General features: G+C 41.5%; 1 protein-coding gene across 8 annotated transcripts in view; it reads right to left on the bottom strand.

Moving 5' to 3' along the window:
* PBRM1 (polybromo 1) overlaps positions 1-23062 on the bottom strand; it is a 149182-nt gene that overhangs the window by 65858 nt on the left and 60262 nt on the right. For all 8 annotated transcript variants that reach the window (XM_089681922.1, XM_089681917.1, XM_089681918.1 and 5 more), the window contains exons 13-17: positions 14490-14590; positions 5102-5378; positions 4713-4818; positions 2720-3362; positions 247-458 (exon numbers count right to left, since the gene is read on the bottom strand). In XM_089681922.1, coding sequence (XP_089538048.1) covers positions 247-458; positions 2720-3362; positions 4713-4818; positions 5102-5378; positions 14490-14590 — 1339 coding nt within the window. The remainder of the gene's footprint in view (positions 1-246; positions 459-2719; positions 3363-4712; positions 4819-5101; positions 5379-14489; positions 14591-23062) is intronic.

Below are 23062 nucleotides of genomic sequence, written 5' to 3'. Positions count from 1 at the left end.
CCCTGGTTCACACCGAAACGGGCTTTGAAACTGCGCTACTTCAGCGCAGTTTCAAAGCTGTCAATCAGTGTGACTTCATGTGAGGCTTGCTGGCATCTGTGTGTCTTCATATACAGATGTCAATGCAAGTCGCACATGAAATTGCAAAAAATAGTGCAGGAACTTTTTTCAAATTCAGTGTATAGCACAGCTAATAATGATATCAGTAGATAACAGATGTCAAGAATAGAGCCAAATCAAATATACCTTTCTTTTCCTCTTCCCGTTTGGCCTTGTCTTCTTCAAATTCTTTAGGCAGCTTTTCCTTTTTCTCCTTCTCAACATCATTGTGGAGATGTTTAGTGGTGTAGCTCAGAGCAGGTGACAGAAGGATTTCCCCATTCTTGCAAAGCTCATCTCTGATCTTTATAAAGAACTGCTGAAGCTCCACAGAATCCTCATAGATTTCAGAGTCCGTTCTTAAAGAAAATAAGGACATTTAGAAAACAAACAGATGTTGCAGAAATCCTGGTTCTGCTATTCCCATCCTCCCCCAGCATACACCAAGAAGTATCTACCAGTAATATAACAGACAGTCCCAAGATAATTGCTTTTATTTCAAAGCAGTTCTCATAAATGTATTTATAACTTCAATTCTATCCTAGCATAATGAGCAGTTCACTTATGCAGGGGAATAAGGCATTTCACCTACTTTCCCCTTAAAGACTCTAGATGTAGGAGACTCCACTGTTTATCCTTTGCTATAATCAATGACACTAGACATTCTGCGGCTATGCATGACAGGTGAGTAGGTGCCTCCTGTCCTTTTACTCAGCAGGGCTACACATTAGCATCATAAGGCCTCTAGTATTTTTCTGCAGTTTATCCAGCTTATGCAGATGCCTGCTTATCCTCCCTATATTATAAACACAGATCTCTCTTTACTGATACAGACAAATTATCCTCTATATACAGTGTAGCCCCTACCTTCTTAATCCCTAAACACTTGCACATCTATGGAAAGGTGGGCCTGGCTTTTCATGTGTGGGCAGTTCTATTAACGTGTATTTCACACTGTGTCCATCCAGCTGCTGTGCCAATCAGAAGTTGCCAAACTGTATTGAGACTTGCAATTTCAAGTTAGACAGAGATGGATAAACTGGACAAAGGAAGGCGGCTGCTCAGAGGAACCAGCTTTTTAAAAAAGCAGTAAGAAGGTATCTAGTTGCTTTTGGAAATAGCTAAGGCTGGCCATACATGCATTAGTTTTTTCACTCATTCAGAATTCTGATTGATAAAAACTGAATGGGTTTCCCCATCCACACAAGTGACATGGCTGGAAGAATCCTCCCTGCTGTGTTGTTGTATTCTAACAGCAGGGACATCTCCATTGTCAGAATACACTGATTGGGTGCAGCACTGATCAAAGAAAATTTTTCCAGCAAGCAGGTTCAAAGGAAGTCAGTCATCCATTAGACCGACATCTCTGGAACGAGATCAGCCATAGATGGATCAAATTTCCACCAGTCCCTGCTGAACCATCTAAATTTTGATCCATCCAGGGCCAGCTTAAAGCTTAATTCTGAGATAACTAAAATATAAAAAGAAAAACTATAGGCAAACTGAAAAAATATTATGCTAAAAATGTTTACAAAATAAACCAAAGTGTATATTTAATAATTATTTTATTAAAAAAAAGTATAATCAAATAAATGCCTGGTGACCTTTACAACAAAAGAATGAAAATATTAATTTCCCTGCAGTGAAATCACTGCAGCATCCTCACCCTATGCAGCTACTAGCACTACAGGGCTGGGTTGTTGCACAGATAACTCCCCTTCCCACTGCCAATCAGCAGCAGGATGCGCCCAGTTCCACCTGCAGGCACTGTGACTGACAGCATAGAGCTGTCCACATTGCCCAAGGTGAATAGCTAGCATGGTTCTGTGGGTACCCTTTGTCTCCAGGAAAGAGCAAAGCATCTTATTGGATCCCTCCAACTATGGCACTGAGAAGAGTTCTTCAGCCACTGTGATGACATCACAGGGACCAAAAAATATAAAACACACACATAAAAGTTTGCATATACAAGGGGAGGGTAAGATTAAAAAAATAAATAGATTAAAAAAGTTAATACCAATACAGAGCTTTCCTACTCAACTCTTCTAATAACAAAAAACAAAAGGGCGCTAACGCCTAGTGCATTATCTATAGCACTTTATTTATGATAAAAGATACAAATTATACTCACAAACCGAAATTGAATGGCATGATATCATAATTTTAGAAACCAAAAGTCCACCCTCCAACTTCATAGGACAAAACGGATGACAGAACCATCTGACACGTTATGGGGGACTGGCCCCTTCTTCAGAGCAAGGACTTGTGGAAAAGGGTTGCCTGGTTGTCATTCGCTTGGTCCAAAGAGGTTGGAGGGCGGACGTCTGGTTTCTGCATTTATGATATGCTACCACTCAATTTTGGTTTGTGAGTACATTTTGTATCCTCTCTTAATAAAGTGCTGTAGATAAAGGGGCGCAAATTCCTATTGAATTATTTTTTGTTGTTTGTACAGTTCAAGATTCCCTGATCTGAAGAGGGTAGCATCACCATAACTATCCAGTCTGAGTTGCACAGCGGTCATTGCACGCGTACATCTTATGGCTAGCTTCTCTGTGAATGCAGAGCACTGACGTGTCAAGAATTACTGTACTCAACACTTCTGCTTAAAGTTACCTACCTGTTCATCCGTCGAGCTCTTTCCAGTACCTCAAACATGTGCTCCTGAAACAAGTCAAGCCGTCGATACCGGTTGTTTTCTACATTTTTTCGGATTATTTCAAAAGTCAATGGGGGGCGCTTTGGAAACCTGGGGTCAACAGCAGGGATTTCAGCAAGAGAGTCACTATAACATCTTCCTTCATCATCCTGATGACTCATCATAGACACAAAAAGGTTGTGAATAAGCTCCTGGATTAGCAGTGTCACATTGGGCACATGGGAGTCCTCATCCCCTTCAATGTCTCTTCTGGTTTCCAACAATACTTTATGTAGGACCAAGGCATCCTTGTAAATTAAGGACTCTGGTTCATTATAAGTGCATGCGTTATTAAACATAATCACAAAGTCCTCACACATAGCATCAATGTCCTGGTACTTATTGGCCATTATGTGACTCCTGATCTTTTCCATATCGACTGGCTTTTTTATAGTTACATAGTAGTCAGGGAGCTCAGAGCGAGATGGAAGCCGCAAAAAGATGGCGCTGAGACGTCTGCCACGTTTATCAGTGTAATTCTTTACCGCTTCATACACCTCATTCAGCTTTTGCTGCATAGGACTCAAATACTTGGCTTTCTTAGGAGAGATTCCACTTTTTCTACCTAGAAAGAAGACAAATTTTTTAACTTCCTGAGGAAAGTAAAGCTTCACTATTAATACTTCAACAGCCATCAGCTTCATTTGCCTAAACATATACTACAGGTCTTCCAGGGAGATCTAATCTTACCGGTATAATTTGAGTTTTTGCCAGGGCCCTCACGATGCAGGAGCCTGTACATAGTGACCTAATTACCTCAGCGGAAACCTTTCAATTCCCTCTGCTTGTGCAAGTGACCTTGTTTTTTCAGTCATTACTCATAAGTCTTAACTTAACCTGTGTTAACATACATGCATTATCACAAAGCACAAATGTGAGTCTGGCCTTGTACAGAGGAGCCAGAGACTGGATAAATGTTACCGACCTTAGGGATGGAGCACATTTATATTTGTGATCAACCTCTTGAAGAACAGCTACGGGCATTATACCTTACTTCATCCTCTAGTGCTAGGTTCTGCAAACTATGGCCGTAGGTCACATCCAGCCTGCTACAAGATTTTATCCAGCCACCAGCTTGGGTCAGTGATGTATCCTCAATGTCCACTGATTGAGGATTAAGGTCAGTAAAGGTTGCCTATGGTTTCCGCTACTGATGTAAGGGGAGACTCTGATGGAGAACCTGATGAAAAAAATTGGTCTCTGATGGGGACCCTAATGTAAGGGGGGCGTCTCCAATGGGGACAAATATTAGTAAAATATACAATGTGGCCCTCATACTGAAAAGCCTAGAGACCCCTTCTCTAATTAATGAGCAAAAGACAAACGTTTTCTGTGGGGTTCTGGTATTGTGAAGGGGATTTTAAAGGTGTGGACCCCCACATTACAGAAATAAAATACAAATAAATTAGGAAATGGATGCATTGTTTATTTCTGTCTAAATACTTTAGGTATTTAGACATAAATAAATAAAAAAATAACCACTAGCCAGCGTAAAGTATATTAAAGTAAACCTGTCAACAACCTGGGCAAATCATAAGCCAGGATTATTGTTCAGTGAAAACCACCAGTCAAAGTAATCAACTGATACAAAGATATAGACTGTCAATGTTCTATGCAAATCTCTAATTTTGCTCTGAAAGTCGAGTTTGGCCATGCTATCCTTTTACTTGGCCCCTGAGGCCAATAAATTGACAGAGCATAAGAGATGCCCAAAAATAAGGAATGGTAAGACTAAGCATAACTATTATGGGAAAATGTATTAAGATTTGCACAGTATTTCAGCTCTATATATTTGGATTTAATGCATGCTCAGTCTGAATCACCCAAACTGCGATAAACAGCAAGACACTTTAACCTGTAACACACACAGAATGTCAAACATGAGAATGGAATGCAGGAAGCACTATTCACTTACTTAACTTGAGTTTTGGAGATGCCATGTCCTCATCATCTGGCACAGGACCGAGCTCCTTCCTCTTTTCTTTAAGGATTTTATCCAGGATGTGTGCATCATTATAAACCTGCATGACAATGAGCAACATAATCACCACTTTTTCTTAAAAATGCAGAATATGGACATAATATGGTTCTTACTTTTTATTCGCAGTCAAAATTCAGAAAAACTATTGCATGACTATTAGTAATTAGTGGTATGAAATTTACAAAACTGGGAATAAAGGAAAGTAGAGGCCACTTGATCAGATTGCACACAGTATATACAAGAACATACAACATGGTGGTGCATTTAGATGCTTCAGCATAACCATACAAATATGATTTCATCAAAATAAAATGCAATACAACCTGTGAGCCTTCTTCATTGTAGTGCCAGGCATTTCGAAATATTAACTTCATGTCATCCATCATGGCTTCTTCTGTTGCATATTTGTCTGTCCGAATGTTTTGTTCAATTGTTTTCAAGTCCATAGGCTCCAGAATAATTTTATAGTAGTCAGGGTAGTCCTTTTTGGATGGCTTGAACATGAAAAGATCACAAAGACGACGTCCAGTACCGGGTTCTCGAGCCTCCAGAACGGCACTGAACAGAATCTTCATCCGTTGTTTCCTAATGTTTTTCTTGCTGAATGTAATAGAAAAAGAATTTAAGGACAATAAAAGGTGTGAAAAAGAAATGCAACTTAACGTATCGAAGACTTGGTGCAACATTCAATATAAGGCTTTCTTTAGATGTAGTAATTAAAAGTACCAATAAGCCATCAATACAAAATTCATCTATAAAACATTTATATCAAGGCTAACATTGAGAATAAAGCAGGAGGTTTGCAAAAGAACATACCAGAACAGGAAAGAAAAGTAAAAGTGTAGCCTTTAATGAATGCATGCACTTTTTGCTATTGACAACACAATAAGTGTGTTAATTTTGACGATCAATTCACTATAAATTCGAACTGAACATATATTGAGATTCAGCAGGAGGTGGAGCCCAAGTCAGATTTTCAGAAAGTCGGGATCTGCACATCACTGCAGCAGCCTATATCTCTACATACAGTGACTGTTTTGACATTGTAACTGTAGCTAACCTTTTGAATTGCCCAGGTTTATTACACAGTAATATGGCTTAAAGTGGTTGTAAAGTTTGAAGGTTTTTTACTTTCATGCATTCTATGCATGAAGGTAAAAAAACCTATGTGCTGCTCCCCCTACAGGCCCCCTAATACTTAGCGGACCCGACCTCGATCAAGAGCTGTGCATGAGAACAGGGTCTCTCCTGGGTCTCTCTCTCTTCATTGGCTGAGACATAGCAGCGGGAGTCAATCACAGCTAGTGAGGAGTGAGCTGGGGGTGGGGCTGAGCTGCGCTCTGTGTCTCTTACAGACACACAGAGCTGGGCTCAGGAGTGAGCCTGCACGAGCCACTTGCTATGGGGGCACTCAGCAGGGAAGTAGGGCCATGAGCGCCAAGGGGGAACCCAAGAAGAGGATCGGGCTGCTCTGTTCAAAACCATTGTAAAGAGCAGGTAAGTATGCAATGTTTGTTTACAAAGAAAAAATTACCCTTTAATATCTCTTTAAAAATGTTATGCAAGAAAACGAGGGCACTGCAGCAGTGAGGCTGCTTTTACACTGATCAGCTGTGGGTTCCCCTGCATGCATTTAGAAGCACTTTCAAAAAACATGCCAAAACTACCCGATCTACTAGATGTCTATGGCACAGCGCAGATAGCACTCATGAGAACCAAAGGTATACTGCTGCACCTGCACTGTGGGGAAACCGCAACAATAAGTAGGAAGGGGCGTTAAAGCTGTTTACATTGTGGGGTTTACTGGCCTTTTAAGACTAAAATGTATAGGTTTAACATGAAGCAGCCCTTTGCTAAGAAATGAGCTAATAAAATCTTGAAAGTTTTAATGGTCTACCTCCTAAACATGGCCAGGTGCTCAATTATACAGGTTTCAAAAGCAAACAGTTATTGTTTAAATTACAAATATGGTTTAATATAAAAAATATCTGTGGAGGAATTAAAATGTCACTATACCCGGGACCCTGCATTCACTATATATAGTCTCCCCCAAGTACAATTATTTTAGTAAATATAAACTGCTAAATACCTTTTCTCATCAGTAGTATATAGCAGTCTTGTGCCTTCTATCAGTGTCCGGTCGAGCACTGGTTAGCTTGTAGGAGGCGTTTTCATTCTGCTCTGACTGTCCTATGAGGCTGTATAACCCCTGACCCTATGTCTGGACAGTGCTGATTACATGCACCCTCCCAAAGAAAAAAAAACCTCTAGTAATACACACCAAACTGAGCATGTGCAGCGTGACTACTAGAGCTCTGTACTATCAACAGATTTATTGGGGAGAATAGAAGAAGGGGAAGATCAGAGAAGACAGGATCAAACAGCCTTTTTACACAATGCAAAGGATTAACCCCTTAAGTTCCATAGTGAGTATAACAAGCGTGCTTTACTGCATATACGGACTGATTTTACTGATGTGGTTTAAGTAACACTTTAATGCAAGTATTATGGACCTGTCAAAGTAAGGTCATTCTGAACAAGTCTAACATATCACAAACTTTCAAAATAAAATGACTTGGTTTGGCAATGCTGGCCTTGAAATTGGCATCAACAAATATGGACATACTTCTATTTCTTGCACAAAACCATTTTGGCGTGCTAGCTATAATATAAAAGGAACAGACTTTTTTTAATCTTATGTGTTTTGCCAATATTTCTATTCATTAGCAAATTCAAATAATTTTTTTTCCTGGTTGGTCTCTCATTTAACTCAGGAACTTAAATGGAAACGATACAAATATGGAGCTAGTGATGCTGACCAACTTGGCAATGGCCAGTCTTAGGCCTCATTCACACTACCAATGTAAGACCTGCATTTGTAAGCATTTAGAGGACATTTCTAAATTCATGTATTGATTGTTTAATTTTGCAATATACCTGTGTTTATGTGCAGTTAGTTTAGCTGCATTTAGAGAAAATAGAATCCTGTGCATTTAGGATCCGTTAGATCGAGGGTCTGCAACCAGTCGATTGACCACGGGAAGCAGACAGGTCGATTGTGACTGCAGTTCTGCTTCCCCCTCAGCCTCTGCCGCTCTCATGTCACAGGTAGAGTGGAGAGCAGGAGGCAGCATAGTGCTGGATGGAGGGTGCGGTCAGGGGTGAAAACTGCTCAGTGATTGGTTGCTAGGCTGTCCTAGCAACCAATCACCAGCTTGGCAGCTCTTGCTTAGGAGACTCTGCGAGAGTGGAGGCTTAGGAGACACTGTGGGGGGGGAGGGGGGCAGACAAAAGGAGACACTGTGGGGGGGGGGGCACAGGGGACACTGTGTGAGGGGGAGACACAGGAGACACTGTGTGTGTTTGTGTGTGGGGGGGGGGGGGACGACACAGGAGACACTGTGGGAGGGGGGGACAAAGGAGACATTATGGGAGGGGGGGGACACAGGAGACATTGTGGGAGGGGGGAACACAGGAGACACTGTGGGAGGGGGGGACACAGGAGACTCTGTGTGTGTGTCTGTTGGGGGCTTAGGAGACACTGTGGGGGGGACACAGGGGACACTGTGGGAGGGGGGGACACAGGAGACACTGTGGAGGGAGGGGGGACACAGGAGACACTGTGGAGGGAGGGGGGGACACAGGAGACACTGTGGAGGGAGGGGGGGACACAGGAGACACTGTGGAGGGGGCTTAGACTCTGACTTTGCAGGGTTTATTTTCAGATTTGATAGCTCACCGTATTGTTTTAATAGTCTCATTAAATTAGGCAATGTTATTCTAGAATTTACAATATAGAATAACATGTCGTCTGCATATGCTGCCACCTATGCTCCACTTCCCCTATCTTTATTCCAGCTATTTCTACACACTTTCTTACCCTCGCCAGGACAGGTTCCAGGGATAAAACAAATAATAAAGACCTCTAGCGTATCAATCATGAAACCCCAGTTAACCCTGTCAAAAGCCTTTTCTGGCATCAATTGACAGAAATAATGTCGGCAGTTTCTCTCTTTTAATCTTTGTAGGAGGAGCAATGATCTCAGACCATTGTCCCTACCTTCTTTTCCCGGTATTAATCCTACCTGATCCAGGTGTATCCACTTCGGCATCAACTCCTTCAGTCTAGTTGCCAATACCTTAGTGTACAATTTGGTGTCAATGTTTAGTAGGGATATGGGCCTGTAACTGGCACACTGTGTGCTATCTTTCCCTTCTTTAAGTATAATCGTTATATGCGCCTGCAATGACTTCTCCCTCATTTCAGCCCCTCCCCTATTGCATTCATATAACCACACATTTTAGGGAGATCTCTAAATTTTTTATAATAACCCACAGTATATCCGTCTGGGCCAGAGCTCTTTCCTTTAGCTGTATTTTTTAGGGCCAAGGTGATTTCCTCCAGGGTAATAGGTCTCTCTTCTGCTATTCTTGGCAACTCCACTTCACTTAAATATTTCTGTATGTTTTTCTTCTATTCATCCTCCATTTCTTTTTGGTTTCTGGGGCTCACATCGTACAGCCAGCTATAATATTTTTGGAACCTATTAGCGATTAGTTTCTTAATCAAGTATTTTCCAGGTCTATTCCCCCACTGATATCTTTATTTTGAGACCCTGTTGAATATCCTTCTCGACTGCTGTTTCATAAGATCTTTTAATTCTTCTCTTTTAATAATTATCTTCTGATATACGTCTGTACCTGTCTTCTTTTTGTGTGACTGTTCTAACTTGTAGAGCTCCTCCATCACCGTCTTCATTTTTTCCCCCTTTTCTTTTTTTTCTGCTCCCATCGAAATCAATATTCCTTTGATATATGCTTTATGTGCCTCCCAGATTGTGGCCACCGACACCTCCACAGTCTCATTGAGCTCAAAAAATTGCTCAATTTCCTGCCTTAACCTTAACCAGGATCCTGTATAAGCATCTCATTTAATCTACACATAGTTATTTTATCATGATCCCTTTCTACCCGTAGTCTCATTATGACAGGAACATGATCAGAAATAGACATAACCTCTATATAGGCACTAACCAACAGCTCCAATTGTCTATGTTCAATCATTATATAACCTAGTCTTGAATACAATCCATGTACCGGGGAGAAGAAGGTATAATCTCTTTCTCTTGGATGTTTTACACTCCAAGTATAGGTCAATTGACACTGACATAATAATCTCTTCAATAATTTTTATATCTTACCCCCCTCTCTCCACGTACAAGATGACGCATCTAGCTGAGGGTCCATACACAGATTTAATTCTCCAGCCACAACCAGACTACCCTTTTTAAATTCAGAAAGTTTCCTTAACACACCCTCAAAGAATGTCACTGGATTTTTATTCGGACAATAGATATTAACTAGTGTATATTCAGATCCTTGTAATTTTCCCCTCAAAAATAGAAATTGGCCCTCTGGGTCCTCTATTCTTCCCTCCAGGATAAAACTCCCATTTTTTGAAAACCCAATTGCTACCTCTTTAACCCTTTTAACTGGAGAGTCTGCGTAGTACCATGTTGAATAGTAATTTGTGTATAACGTAACATTTGTATCATGGGTTATGTGTGTCTTTTGAGTTAATACTACATCTATGGAGTGTTGGTGAATTTCCCTAAGTATCTTATGTATTTTTGTTGGGGAGTTTAACCCTTTCACATTATAAGTCATAAACTTAACCGTTTCAATACCATGCAATTTTACACCTTCCTGCCCAGGCCATTTTTCAGGTTTCAGCGCTCTCACACTTTGAATGACAATTGCGCGGTCATACAACACTGTACCCAAACTAAAATTTTATCATTTTCTTCACACAACTAGAGCTTTCTTTTGGTGGTATTTAATCACCGCTGGGGTTTTTATTTTTTGCTAAATTAACAAAAAAATACCAAAATTTAAAAAAAAACAACACATTTTTCTTTGTTTCTGTTATAAAAGTTTACAAATAAATAATTGTTCTTCATAAATTTAGGCCGAGATGTATTCTGCTACATGTCTTTGGTGAAAATAACCCAAATTAGGATGTATTTTTTAGTTTGTAGGAAAGTTATAGAGTTCACAAACTATGGTATAGATCTGATTATTGATCAATCCTGAAGTACTGACGGCCAATCTAATTTCTTGAGGTCCAAGGATGTCAGAATAGTACAGATATCCCCAAATGACCCCTTTTTGCAGAGTAGACAGTCCGACGTACTTCACAAGAGGCATGGCGAGTTTTTTGAAGTTGTATTTTTTTGTCATAATTTTTCGGAAAATGAAAAAATTTAAAAAATTATTTTCACTATTTTTTTTTTTACATACTGTCACCAGTGCAGTACAGCGTCATCATATAACTGGCATGGCGGTGAACAGGGACACTGACTGGTGACAGTATGAAAAAAAATATATATATATTTTTTTACTTTTTTTTAATTTTTTTATTATATTTAATTTTTTATAAATTTTTTTTTTATTTTTTTAAGATTTTTTTTTCATATTTTACTATGACCAAAGTAGTACAATGTTACCATAGTAACATTGTACTACTTTGGGGAAGTGACCAGTATTTTTTTTTTTTTTTACACAATTTGCTTATAGCAAAGAATTACTTTGCTATAAGCAAGCATTTACCTGAATGAAATCGATTCATTCAGCTTTTTTTTTTTTTTTTTTTTTGTGCTTAGCTGTGATTTGGTCACAGCTAATCACATGACATGTGCATGTGATTAGCTGTGACCATTCACAGCTAGGCACTAGTATACAATGGATGGCATCATGAATGAAGCCATCCATTGTATACAACTGTCATGTGACCTGCTGTGATTGGTCACAGCAGGTCACATGGTACCAGCAACGGGAGCCGGTAATCGGATCTGTCATCGGCCGTGTCCGAGGTGCACGGCCGGTGACAGATCGCACTGCTGCGCCGCTCTGCATTAGCACAAACGGCGCATGTGTGGGAGCACGCCAAATGGCGTGCACCCGGAATGCAGGGACACATTTAAAGCCGTCAAACGGCCATTGGCCGGGCGGCTAATGGTTAATCAAGCTCATTTCGATTTTTTTTCCTACCTATTATTTTCCTACCCTACCAGGATTCCCAACACAGGAAGACAGATAGAAACATTTTAAGTTATGGACTTTCTCCTTATTCTCCCAACCAAAAATCCCCATTTTCTCCCCTCCCCCCCTGTTTGCCCACCCGCCACCCCATTTCCCACCCTCCTTTCCCCCTTCTTCTCTTTACCCTAAAACCCTCTTGACCTACATATTGCCTTGGAATCTGTCATTAAATATTTCCACTAGCGATTCCTAGTATGGGGTGAGAATCAGAACACGCACGCCGACCCCAATCCTTAGCTCATATCATCCACATGATTGACCTCCAGACCTCCTGCCAGGTCTATGTTCTCACTGCCCCTCGATCCCTCCCACCCATTATCTCAAGCGGGGAAAGAAAGGACCAGGGGCAAGGAAACCATGGTGCGGCCGCGGAGGGCCAGGGGGAAAGGAGAAAGAGAGAGAATTTAAAAAAAAGACGGGCTCTCTCTCAAACCCTCACCCCACAGCCCCCACACCACACCCCCTACCTCTTCTTCTTAGATACCTGCTGCCATTTTCCCAGTCCCTGCCTTCCATTCTCTCCAAGCCCCTCTGACCATCCTTCAAGGTCTATTTTCTGTAAGTCTAATTTCTCGCAGAAGTCCTTGAGATCTTCTGGGAACCTCAGCCTTGCTGATTTTCCACCTTTCCATCTGATTAAGCATGCTGGAAAGCCCCAGTTATATCAAACTTTTTTCTCTCTCATGTTCTCCAACAACGGTTCAGACATTCTTCTTCTATTCAGTGTCTCTGGAGCAATGTCCGCAAAAATATGCAAGTTTGTTTCCTCATATTTTATTTCGATAGAGTCACGTAAACCTTTCCATATTCTCTCTCTGTCCTTGAAATGATGAAATCAAACTACCATGTCTCTGGGACTTTCCGCCAGTATTACTTTTGGCCGTCTAATGCTATGTACTCTCTCAATTTTTTACTTTTCTGTCGCTGATCTTCCCATTATTGGATTACACACTATTTTTTCCCGTAAGTCCTCTTCCTGTTCCTCTTCTTCTAGTAGACCCCTGATCCTTAAGTTATTTCTTCTATCGTGATTCTCCTGGTCTTCCACTTTAAATGAGAGCTTTCTCTGTTCTTTACGCATCACTTCCACTTGCATTTCTAATTTATTGATTATTTGCGTGTATGCCTCCATTCTCCCCTCTGCTTCTTCAATTCAAGTTAGTATCCAGCCCAAATCATTGCGTAAAGTCCCCATCTCACTTTTCATGGGCATCTGTAGTTTCACGAACATTTCCGCCACATTTCGGTCACATGGACGCTCTCACTGTCCCCTTCTCCTCCAGCACCGCCACCTCCCAGTCCATCGGCGTCCGGGGAGTCCAGCACTCCTCTTCGACCACTGCCACCCGCGACTCTCCCAAGGGCTCAGCACCCGTCACCACCGGCACACCTCATCGTCTGCCACCAGGACCGCCTGCACTCAGGGTCCCCATGGGATCCGATACCACACCAGCCCGGGACTCAGGTAAGGCAGCTACTGTCATGCGTCGCGTGGCGTGGGCGTCTGGAACGCCTACTCCTCACGGAGCCATGTCAGCCTGACATGAACTGTTATACTTGTCTTGGCTTCTGAAGCGAACAAGGATGAAAATTTGCAAGGTACCAGATTCTACAAACCAGGAGGTCCAGAATTATTTTTGGCCAGGTGTTCTCCCGGTGTTAAAGCGGAGCTCCACCCAAAAGTCTTTGTCCCCCAATCCCCATTAAGGATTGGCACCTTTGGGGAGTGGGTACCCATTCCCACTTCCGCTGCGATCGCCTAAGGCGACTAGAAGCGGAAGTTGTTCTCCCCCCTCCCTCCCCGTAGTCTTCTGGGACACGTGACAGGTCCCAGAAGACTACAGAACCATTCACAAAGCACAGTGCTTCTCGTGCAAGCGCAGTGGGCACCCGGTTGTGAAGCTGCAAGCTCTCACAGCTGGGTGCCCACACTGAAAATGCCGGCGCCAGGGAGAGAAGACGGCCGGTGAAACCAGCCCTGGTGAGGACACCGCTGGACCGAGGAATGGGTAAGTGACTGTATTTTAAAAGTCAGCAGCTACTGACAGCTGCTGACTTTTATTTTTTTTCAGCTGGAACTCCGCTTTAAGATCAGATGATTATGTGAATAGTGTAGATATAACTGGTGCTTATTGCAGCTCTTTTTAAGAGTTTGAAACTTTAAATAAGCAAACATGGGCATAATATAACTTAAAGGCTAGGAGATGCATTTCTTCTAAGCTTTACCCATTAAATGTATTGTAGCACTGACCCAAGCTACCAGTTCATACAGTCTGCATTTCGAATATTGTGTATTCGATGGTGCATTCATAAGGACAGTGGTCCTTATGAATGCACCAACAAGTGTTGGTCTTATTGAGGTTAACAAGCATCAAATGACATCTGTGAAGCGAATACAACACACTCAATATTCAGTAACTAAAAGGTCAATTAGAACACCATCATTATCATCAGTCTATTAGACAGTACGGGTAGCTAATGGTGACAGTTTAATCATCCCTGCTTGTGTGAAGAGGATCCACAACCAGCAAAACTGATGAAAAACCCTGGCCTACAATATAAACACAATGGAAGCAGAAGCGTTGTAAATTCCAGGCATCAAAAACGTACCTCTTCCTTTTAGCGCTGCCAGTGTCAGACGTGGCGGAGGAAATCATGCTGTCTCCGTCCTCTATATCGAGGTCTCTACGAGCCAGCTCTTTCTTTTTCGTCTGAAATAAAGAACAAATCTCCAGAGTCAGCCTCGCTCTGCCAAACGTTCCCAGAATACATGAATATTAAACAGCTGCATAGATCAGTTTCGCTCGGAAAAAGCTACAACTGGTATCAGGGTATAAATATTAAAAGCCTCAAGAATCTGTGATACAGCAGCTTAGACACATTTACATTTCATCATGCACAACATTTTTGCACATTTGTTGTAAAACACAATACTGTGTGCATTCTGCTATCTCACTACTGCAGCAAACAGACAAGGATAGCTCTGAGCTGTCAAGGCCAGAGTGCCTTTTACAATAACTGCACCATTCTGAAAAAATAATCACTTTCGTGGAATGGCTGAACAATGCTGTGTTCAATTCAATATGTATACACAAAACGTACACACGAGATTGCGCAATAAACTCAGATTCCAGAAAGAAGAAAAAGGTTTTAGTATTTCCAGAAACAGAAGAAAGAGGATTGACTGGTTGCTGGAAAAGATGTCTACACTACTCTGGTACTAAAACTTCATATGTTCCAAAGCCAAGGCACAGGGCCCAATTTACAAATGAATGAAGGGAGGTTGGATTTATGTTAAATTTATTTTTTATTGAAGCTTAAGGGCCCATTCACACTAGGAACCCCACTGGAAACGCACAGGAGAGCTGTTCCTGTGGGATTCACATGCAGTTCTGTGTAGTACTGTTTCAACCAATTCATTTTGAATGGACTGAAATCGCACTGCACCACACCTAAAAGTAGTGCATGCACTACTTTTTGAAACTCACTGCAACCAGATTGCATAGTACTTTTGTACCAGGCGATCTGGTGCGGGCAAACGCACTGCGTTAGCAACCTGTGTTTGGGGTGTCATTAACTTAACACTGAGGGCTCGTTTATACTAGAATGTGGTGCAGGAAACCTGCGTTTGCACTTCCCTTGTAATCTGCAGCGGTTATCAGTGCAAAATTAACGACACCTCAAAAGCAGTTCACGAACCCATGGTACAAAAGCACTATGGGATCCAGTGGGATGCAACTGCAGTACGTTTCAAGAAGTAGTGCATGCACTATTCGTGCACTGCTGTGCGATTTGAACCCATTCAAAAAGAACTGACTGAAATCGCACAGCACAGAACTGCATGTGAATTGTACAGGAACTGCACAGCATTCCTTTACAATTACAATGCAGTTCGTAGTGCGAATGGATCCTGACACAAGATAGAGATCATGGGAACGTGGGTTTCCCGCACCGCATTCTTGTAAGATGGGCCCTGAGTAGTTGTGACACAATCATAAAACAAAACCTGGCAACAAAACAAATAAAATGACCCTGTTTAGAAGTCTATATACCCTTAGTCCTTAATACGGTGTATTGGCCCTTTAGCAACAATGACACTGTGCAGTCTTCTGTAATAATTGTCTATAAGGGTATGAATTCTTGCAGGTCATCTAATGGACCATTCATCTTGGCAAAATGCCTCCAGATCATATAAAATCTTTGGTCGTCTTGCATGAACTGCATGTTTGAGAACTCCCCAGAGTGCCTCTATGACAATAACTTTAGGAGACTGATGTCCACTCCAGAACCTTCACCTTTTTCTGCTGTAACCACTGGAGGGTCACCTTGTGCTTAGGGTCACTGTCGTGCTAGAAGGTCAAAGAGCATCTCATTCACAGCTTTCATGCCAAAGAATGCAAATTGTCTGCCAGTATTTTCAGATAGCATGCTGCATTCATCCTGCTATCAATTTTCACAAGATTCCCTGTGCTTTTAGAGCTCACACACCCCCAAAACATCAGTGAGCCACCACCATGCTTCACAGTGGGATGATATTCTTGTCACTATAAGCCTTGTTGACCCCTCTCCAAACACAATGCTTATGGTTGTGACCATAAAGCTCTGTTTGCATCTCATCACTCCAGATTGCAGTGTCCCAGAAGCTGTGAGGCATGGCAAGGTGTTATTGGGCATATTGTAACCAGGCTTTTTGTGGCATTGGCGCAGTAAAGGAAGCTCTTTCTGGCAACTCAACCATGCAGCTCATTTTTGTTCATGTATTGTTGTATTGTGCCCCATGAAACAACCTCACTGTCTTTGTCCAGAGCAGCCTGCATTTCTCCTGAGGTTACCCGTGTTTTTTTTTTTTTTTGTATCCTGAACAATTCTTCTGGCAGTTGTGGCTGCAATCTTTCTTGGTCTACCTGACCTTGGCTTGGTATCAAGAGATCCTCAAATTTTCCACTTAATACATGATTGAACAATACTGACTGGTATATTGAAGGCTTTGGATATCTTTTTATATCCTTTTCCACCATTATAAAGTTCCATTATCTTGTTACGCAGGTCTTTTGACAGTACGTTTCTGCTTCCCCATGGCTCAGTATCTAGCCTGCTCAGTGCATCCATGTGACATCTAAAACTCACTATTTATACACAGACACTTCACTGCAATTTAAAATTAATCTTTACATGCCGTTTTAACCTGTGTGTGTCACCTTGTGTCTCTGTACAAAGGCCAAACATTCCTGGGGCACTTGGGTGATTTCGGTTACGGTTATTTAAAAAGGAACCAAAGAACTACATGATAACAAATGGCTTCATATGATCGCTACTCAGTCACATTTTGAATATCATTTCCACAATTTCACCATTTCTGACAGGGTATGCAAACTTTTGAGCACAAATGTACAGCATAGAATTTGAACATACCAGTTTCCTTTTCATGATTGGATGTTTATAGAACGGATGCACTTCATCTCACTTTGTATTGTAATGAATTAGGTTTGGGTTTACTTTCTACCACTTTTACCACTCCTACCAGGCCGACCTCAATGCACTGTTTAATTGGGCAACTTTGTGGCAAATGAGGATTAATGTTGATAAATGTAAGGTTATGCACTTAAGGGCTAAGAATATGCATGCATCATACATACTAGGGGGAGTACAACTGGGGGAATCAATTGTGGAGAAGGATCTGGGTGTTCTGGTAGATCATACGTTTAATAATGGCATGCAATGCCAAGCTGCAGTTTCCAAAGTGAGCAAAATACTTTCTTGTATTGAGAGGTATAGACTCCAGAGAGAGAGAGATAATTTCACCCCGGTACAAATCATTAGCAAGACCTCATCTGGAAAATGCAGTTCAGTTTTTGCCACCAATTCACAAAAAGGATATCAGTGAACTGGAGTGCAGAGAAGGGCAACCAAACTGATAAGATATGGAGGAGTTCAGCTATGAGGAAAGATTAGCTTTCCTCTTAATGAACTGAATTAATTCTCTTGAAAAGAGATTAAACCGGTAGCAAACCGTATTAAAATTAAAAAAAAAAAATTCTCTGCAAGGCAATGGCATTATATGCTAGGTCTTCCTTCCTGATTCGCAAGCTCTGGCCATCTGACTGGCTGAGCCACAATGATGCCACTCCCACGCATGTGCACGGGAGTCACGGGCCACAGCACACTGCTCTGCAGGAATGGCACGGGTATGCTGTTCCTTCAGAGCGCATAGGCCAGCTAACAAAAACCCAAATATCTCCTAAATGGTGCATGTTCAGGAGATATTCATTTTACCTACAGGAAAGTTTTTGTTAATTTTTACCTTTATTATAAGCTTACCTGTAGGTAAAAATTAAAGTGGGTTTACTACCACTTTAAAGGGGGATTTGATCAACATGTATACATACATACAGTGAAGGAAATAAGTATTTGATCCCCTGCTGATTTTGAATGTTTGCCCATTCACAAAGAAATGATCAGTCTACAAATCAATGGTAGGTGTACTGTAACACTGAGACACAGAATAGCAACAAAAAATTCAAAAGAAATGCATGTGTAACAAATTATGCACCGATTTGCGTATTCATGAGGGAAATAAGTATTTGATCCTCTATCATTCAGCAGGATTTCTGGCTATCAGGTGTCTTTCATACAGGTAACAAGCTGAGATTAGAAGCAGTCCCTTAAAAGGAGTGCTACAAATCTCATTTTGTTACCTGTATAAAAGACACATGTCCAAAGAAGCAATCAAACAATCAGGTTCCAAACTCGCCACCATGGCAAAAGACCAAAGAGATGTCCAAGGATGTCAAGATCAAGATTGTAGACCTACACAAGGCTGGACTGGGCTACCAAACTATCGCCAAGCAGCTTGATGAGAAGGTGACAACAGTTGGTGCAATCATTTGCAAATGGAAGAAACACAAAACAACTGTCAGTCTCCCTAGGTCTGGTGACCACAGTCACCAGAAATCAATTGGTAACACACTACAAGGATTGAAATCCTGCAGTGCCTGCAAGGTCCCTCTGCTCAAGAAAACACATGTTCAGGCCCATCTGAAGTTCGCCACTGAACATCTGAATGATGCAGAGGAGGACTGGTTGAAAGTGTTGTGGTCAGATGAGACCAAAATCAAGCTCTTTGGCATCAACTCAACTCGCCGTGTTTGGAGGAGGAGGAATGCTGCCTATGACCCGAAGAACACCATCCCAACTGTCAAACATGGTGGTGGAAACATTCTGCTTTGGGGGTGTTTTTCTGCTAAGGGGACAGGACAACTGCACCGAATCAAAGGGATGATGGACAGGGCAATGTGCTGTCAAATCTTGGGTGAGAACCTTCTTCCCTCAGCCAGGGCATTGAAAATGGGTCGTGGATGGATGTTCCAGCAGGACAATGACCCAAAACACACGGCCAAGGCAACAAAGGAGTGGCTCAAGAAGAAGCACATTAAGGTCCTGGAGTGGCCTAGCCAGTCTCCAGACCTTAATCTTATTGAAAATCTGTGGAGGGAGCTGAAAGTTCGAGTTGTCAAATGTCAGCCATCAAACCTTAATGACTTGGGAGAGGATCTGCCAAGAGGAGTGGGCCAAAATCCCTCCTCAGATGTGTGCAAACCTGGTGGCCAACTACAGGAAACGTTTGACCTCTGCCAACAAGGGATTTGCCACCAAGTACTAAGTCATGTTTTGTGAAGGAGATCAAATACTTATTTCCCTCATGAACATGCAAATCAGTACATAATTTGTTAGACATGCATTTCTTTTGAATTGTTTGTTGCTATTCTGCCTCTCAGTGTTACAATACACCTACCATTATATTTTTCATTTCTTTGTGAGTGGGCAAACATTCAAAATCAGCAGGAGATCAAATATTTATTTCCTTCACTGTAGGTGGTCCATATAGTGAACTTGGTGTGGAGTTATTCACTTCAAGACCATCACAGAGGACACAAAGGACAAGGGAGCAATCTAAGTCTGGAGGAAAAGATATTTAATCTCCAAATACGGAAAGGTTTCTTCACAGTAGGAGCTGTGAAAATGTGGAATCCCTCAATTGCTGGTTCTAGCCAGCTCAGTAAATTGCTTTAGACCTAGACTGACTTGTGTCTTTTTTCAACTAGACTATGTAACTAAAATTTAATTTTAAATATAACATTTAGAAATTTATTCGGTTTCCCTGGTCCTCCCCATGAACATGCTAAGGACTTTTTTTCAAAATAACCCTTCCACTTTCATACATACATTCATGTTATACCCAGTGATCTCATCACTGGGACCCTGTGTAATTCTATGTAATGCAGGCAGATCATGACTGTGCAAAGGGCTGGCAGGGTGCTGTATGTACCTTCCTAAAAACATCATAACACCCTGCTTCAATACTACTCTCAGCAGCCCTCAGGACTGAGGCAAGCAATAAGCTGGCTCTTGGAAGGGGCTATGCAAATATCAAAAGGAGTGGATGTTCCTATACAATCTTCATTTGCCATCCTAGGTAGGGCTGAACTTCCAAACTGAAAACTGAAATCCAATGAATTGAAGGGGTGGACCAGGGAATGAGCATGGGAAAGGAAAAGGCTAGAGGATGCTGGATCTCCTCCAGTCAGGAAATGAGGCAGCTAGATCTGACTTGCTGCAGCTTCTATTGCACACTGCGAGAAGCTCATAATGTGCAGAAAATTCAGCGCAAGGCCTTATACACACTGGTTTATTGTAAATGCCTCATTTCTCCTGACAGGAGAAAGTCAGAGTTAAAAACACACCTATTCACATTTTTTCAAACATATTTAGACACCTTTGGGTGTTTATTCATTTCAATGGCCAGAATAAATGAAAATTATGGTCAATTAAATAATTAGGTGCTCAAGTGCTAGATGCATTTAGCCACATGTGGTGTTTTTTTAATCCCCAAAAGCTCCTTTCCTGTACGCAGAAAGAAGGAGCTTTGACTGCCTCCAAGTGTTGCTGCTTCTTAACTCCTCTGCAAGGACACAAAGGCTTTTATTGAGGTGCGTTCAGGTGCTAAAGCGAAAAATGCTAAAAGCCCCAAAAACGTCAGTTTAGGAGCAGCAGTGTATGAGGCCCAAGTAATTTCAGTACAGGAGAGAAGCCTGTACAACTGTGCAAGACTGAAAGATAGATTGGTGATCAGCTTTAAAATGCCCGAGTGCATTTGGAAGAGTGAAGTGGGACACATTTGACAAAACTTTTCTGTAAGTCGAACCCTTTATTCAGCCAGGCCGGTTCAAAGAAAACATAGCTGTAAGCCCCATCAAAGCAGATTATTGTGAAAAGTTCAATATGCAGACCCTATAGTAACTATTCTAATAACATGTGTTCTATTTACTTCAATTCTTTCAAATTTCAACTGACAAATTCTAACAAATGAAGCTCCCAAAAGGAATCAGGTTTGTTATATGGCATTTAAAAGTACAAAAGTTTAAGCTGTTCAGCGCTGTAAAAGTACTCTAAATTCCAGAAGAACAAAAACAGTAACAATGCTTATAAAAGGAGAAACTGGGTAGGGGACATTTATCAGAATGTTTCACCCAAGCAGCTTTCTAGCTTGATGTACTAAATGCACAAGATGAAAACACTTACATAACTGACAGATTTTTTTAAACAACTGTTCACAAACATTTTGTTCACGGTCATGTTTTAAAAATATTGTGCAGGACAGGACTGCACAAAAAAAAAAATATTGTAAATATGTCTGAACACACCAAACACAATATGAACTGATAACTGCAGAAATACATTGCAAAACAATAAATAAAATGTGCATTGGAGTGCCCAGAAGTCACAATTTTAGTTTCTAGTTACTTACAAGAAAGCATTTTCTGTGCAATCACCAATCTCAAGTTTGGCCATTACCAAGGAAAAGGCTTTCTTTTATCCTTGTTTGAACATTTTTTTACGAACACTGTCGAGTTACCTTCATGTTATAAAAACATGAAAACTCCACAAATAGGAGGCTAGATTATCCATAACCATATTCTAACACATTGTTTCTCAACCTTTTTTCAGTCAAGGCACCCTTTAAAATTATGGACAATTTCAAGGTACCCTCTAAAATTATGAATAGTCCTGAGGCACCCTTTAAAATTATGGAAAATCTTGAGGCACCCCATTCTAAAATGTAAAAAAATTATTCTAATAGTTTTATAAAATGCAGCAACATCCACACATGTAGGACACCCAACATTAGAGGTGATTTATTCTTGCAAAGCAAATACACTTTTACACACTCATACTGACTAGTATTCCAGTGTTTCTCTTCTCCATCTCTGAGCTAATATGACCCCAGCACTGACAGAGAGGGGCAGGAGAGGGTCAAACAAGGATGCTGTGCAGGCAACCAACGTCCTCCTCATCAACTAATGTCATTGGTTGTTAGCACGCCTGTGGCTAGAAAGTTGTAATGGTGCACAATGAAAACCTGTGGCTTTGTGTAACTAAAAGGCTTGTTCCACCCGCTGGCTTGTACACAAGTTTTGGGCAATTTTTAGACATTTTGCCAAGGCACCCCTGAAGAAACTTCAAGGCACCACAGGATGTCTGGGCACCCTGGTTGAAAAAGGCTGCTCTAACATACATGTACCACTACAAGACAAAACATACGTTTATACAAACAAACATTCGCTTACATACAATAAAGCATAATACATATTTAAAGTGCAGCAGATAGTAGAGAGTACAGCCACTTTGATAAATGTACAGGCACACCATGCAACCTCATGGACTTATCTCTTTAATTTACATCTGACAGTTTTATAGAGCTCAAGGAGAATAGGTATCGCTATAGTTCCGAAGCTCTGAGGTTGGACCTTTTGATCTCAGCTTCTTCAGCTGCAGAGTTGCAGGTAGCTGCTGTATTCGCCACTCCCCACTGCTCCCCATTCACAGAAGCCATTAAATACAAAGGCTTCTGAAATGGGCAGCAGAGGGGAGGGGGCAAGCAGAAATGCTGTGTATGAGAACACAGTATCTCTCCTCTCAGAGCCTCAGAGTCTAGATAGCTATCCTCTGGCAGTTCCATGAAATGTCCAATCAAACAGATAAGTCCTCTAAGTGCTCAACCAACCCCAGGAGTCCAATGTTGAGGAATGCCCTCAGCTGCCATACTGGCCACGCCCTCTGGGGGGGGGGGGCTTGGTCAGTCACTTAGACTCATGCTCCCCTCTTCTCACTTGCTGGTGGGGTGA

Source organism: Staurois parvus, unplaced genomic scaffold (genome assembly GCF_062004578.1).
Source record: "Staurois parvus isolate SC_StPar_1 unplaced genomic scaffold, SC_StPar_1.0 ptg000282l, whole genome shotgun sequence".
NCBI lineage: Eukaryota > Metazoa > Chordata > Amphibia > Anura > Ranidae > Staurois > Staurois parvus.
Note: the sequence above shows the minus strand (reverse complement) of the source record. Positions and strands in the feature narration are given on the sequence as shown.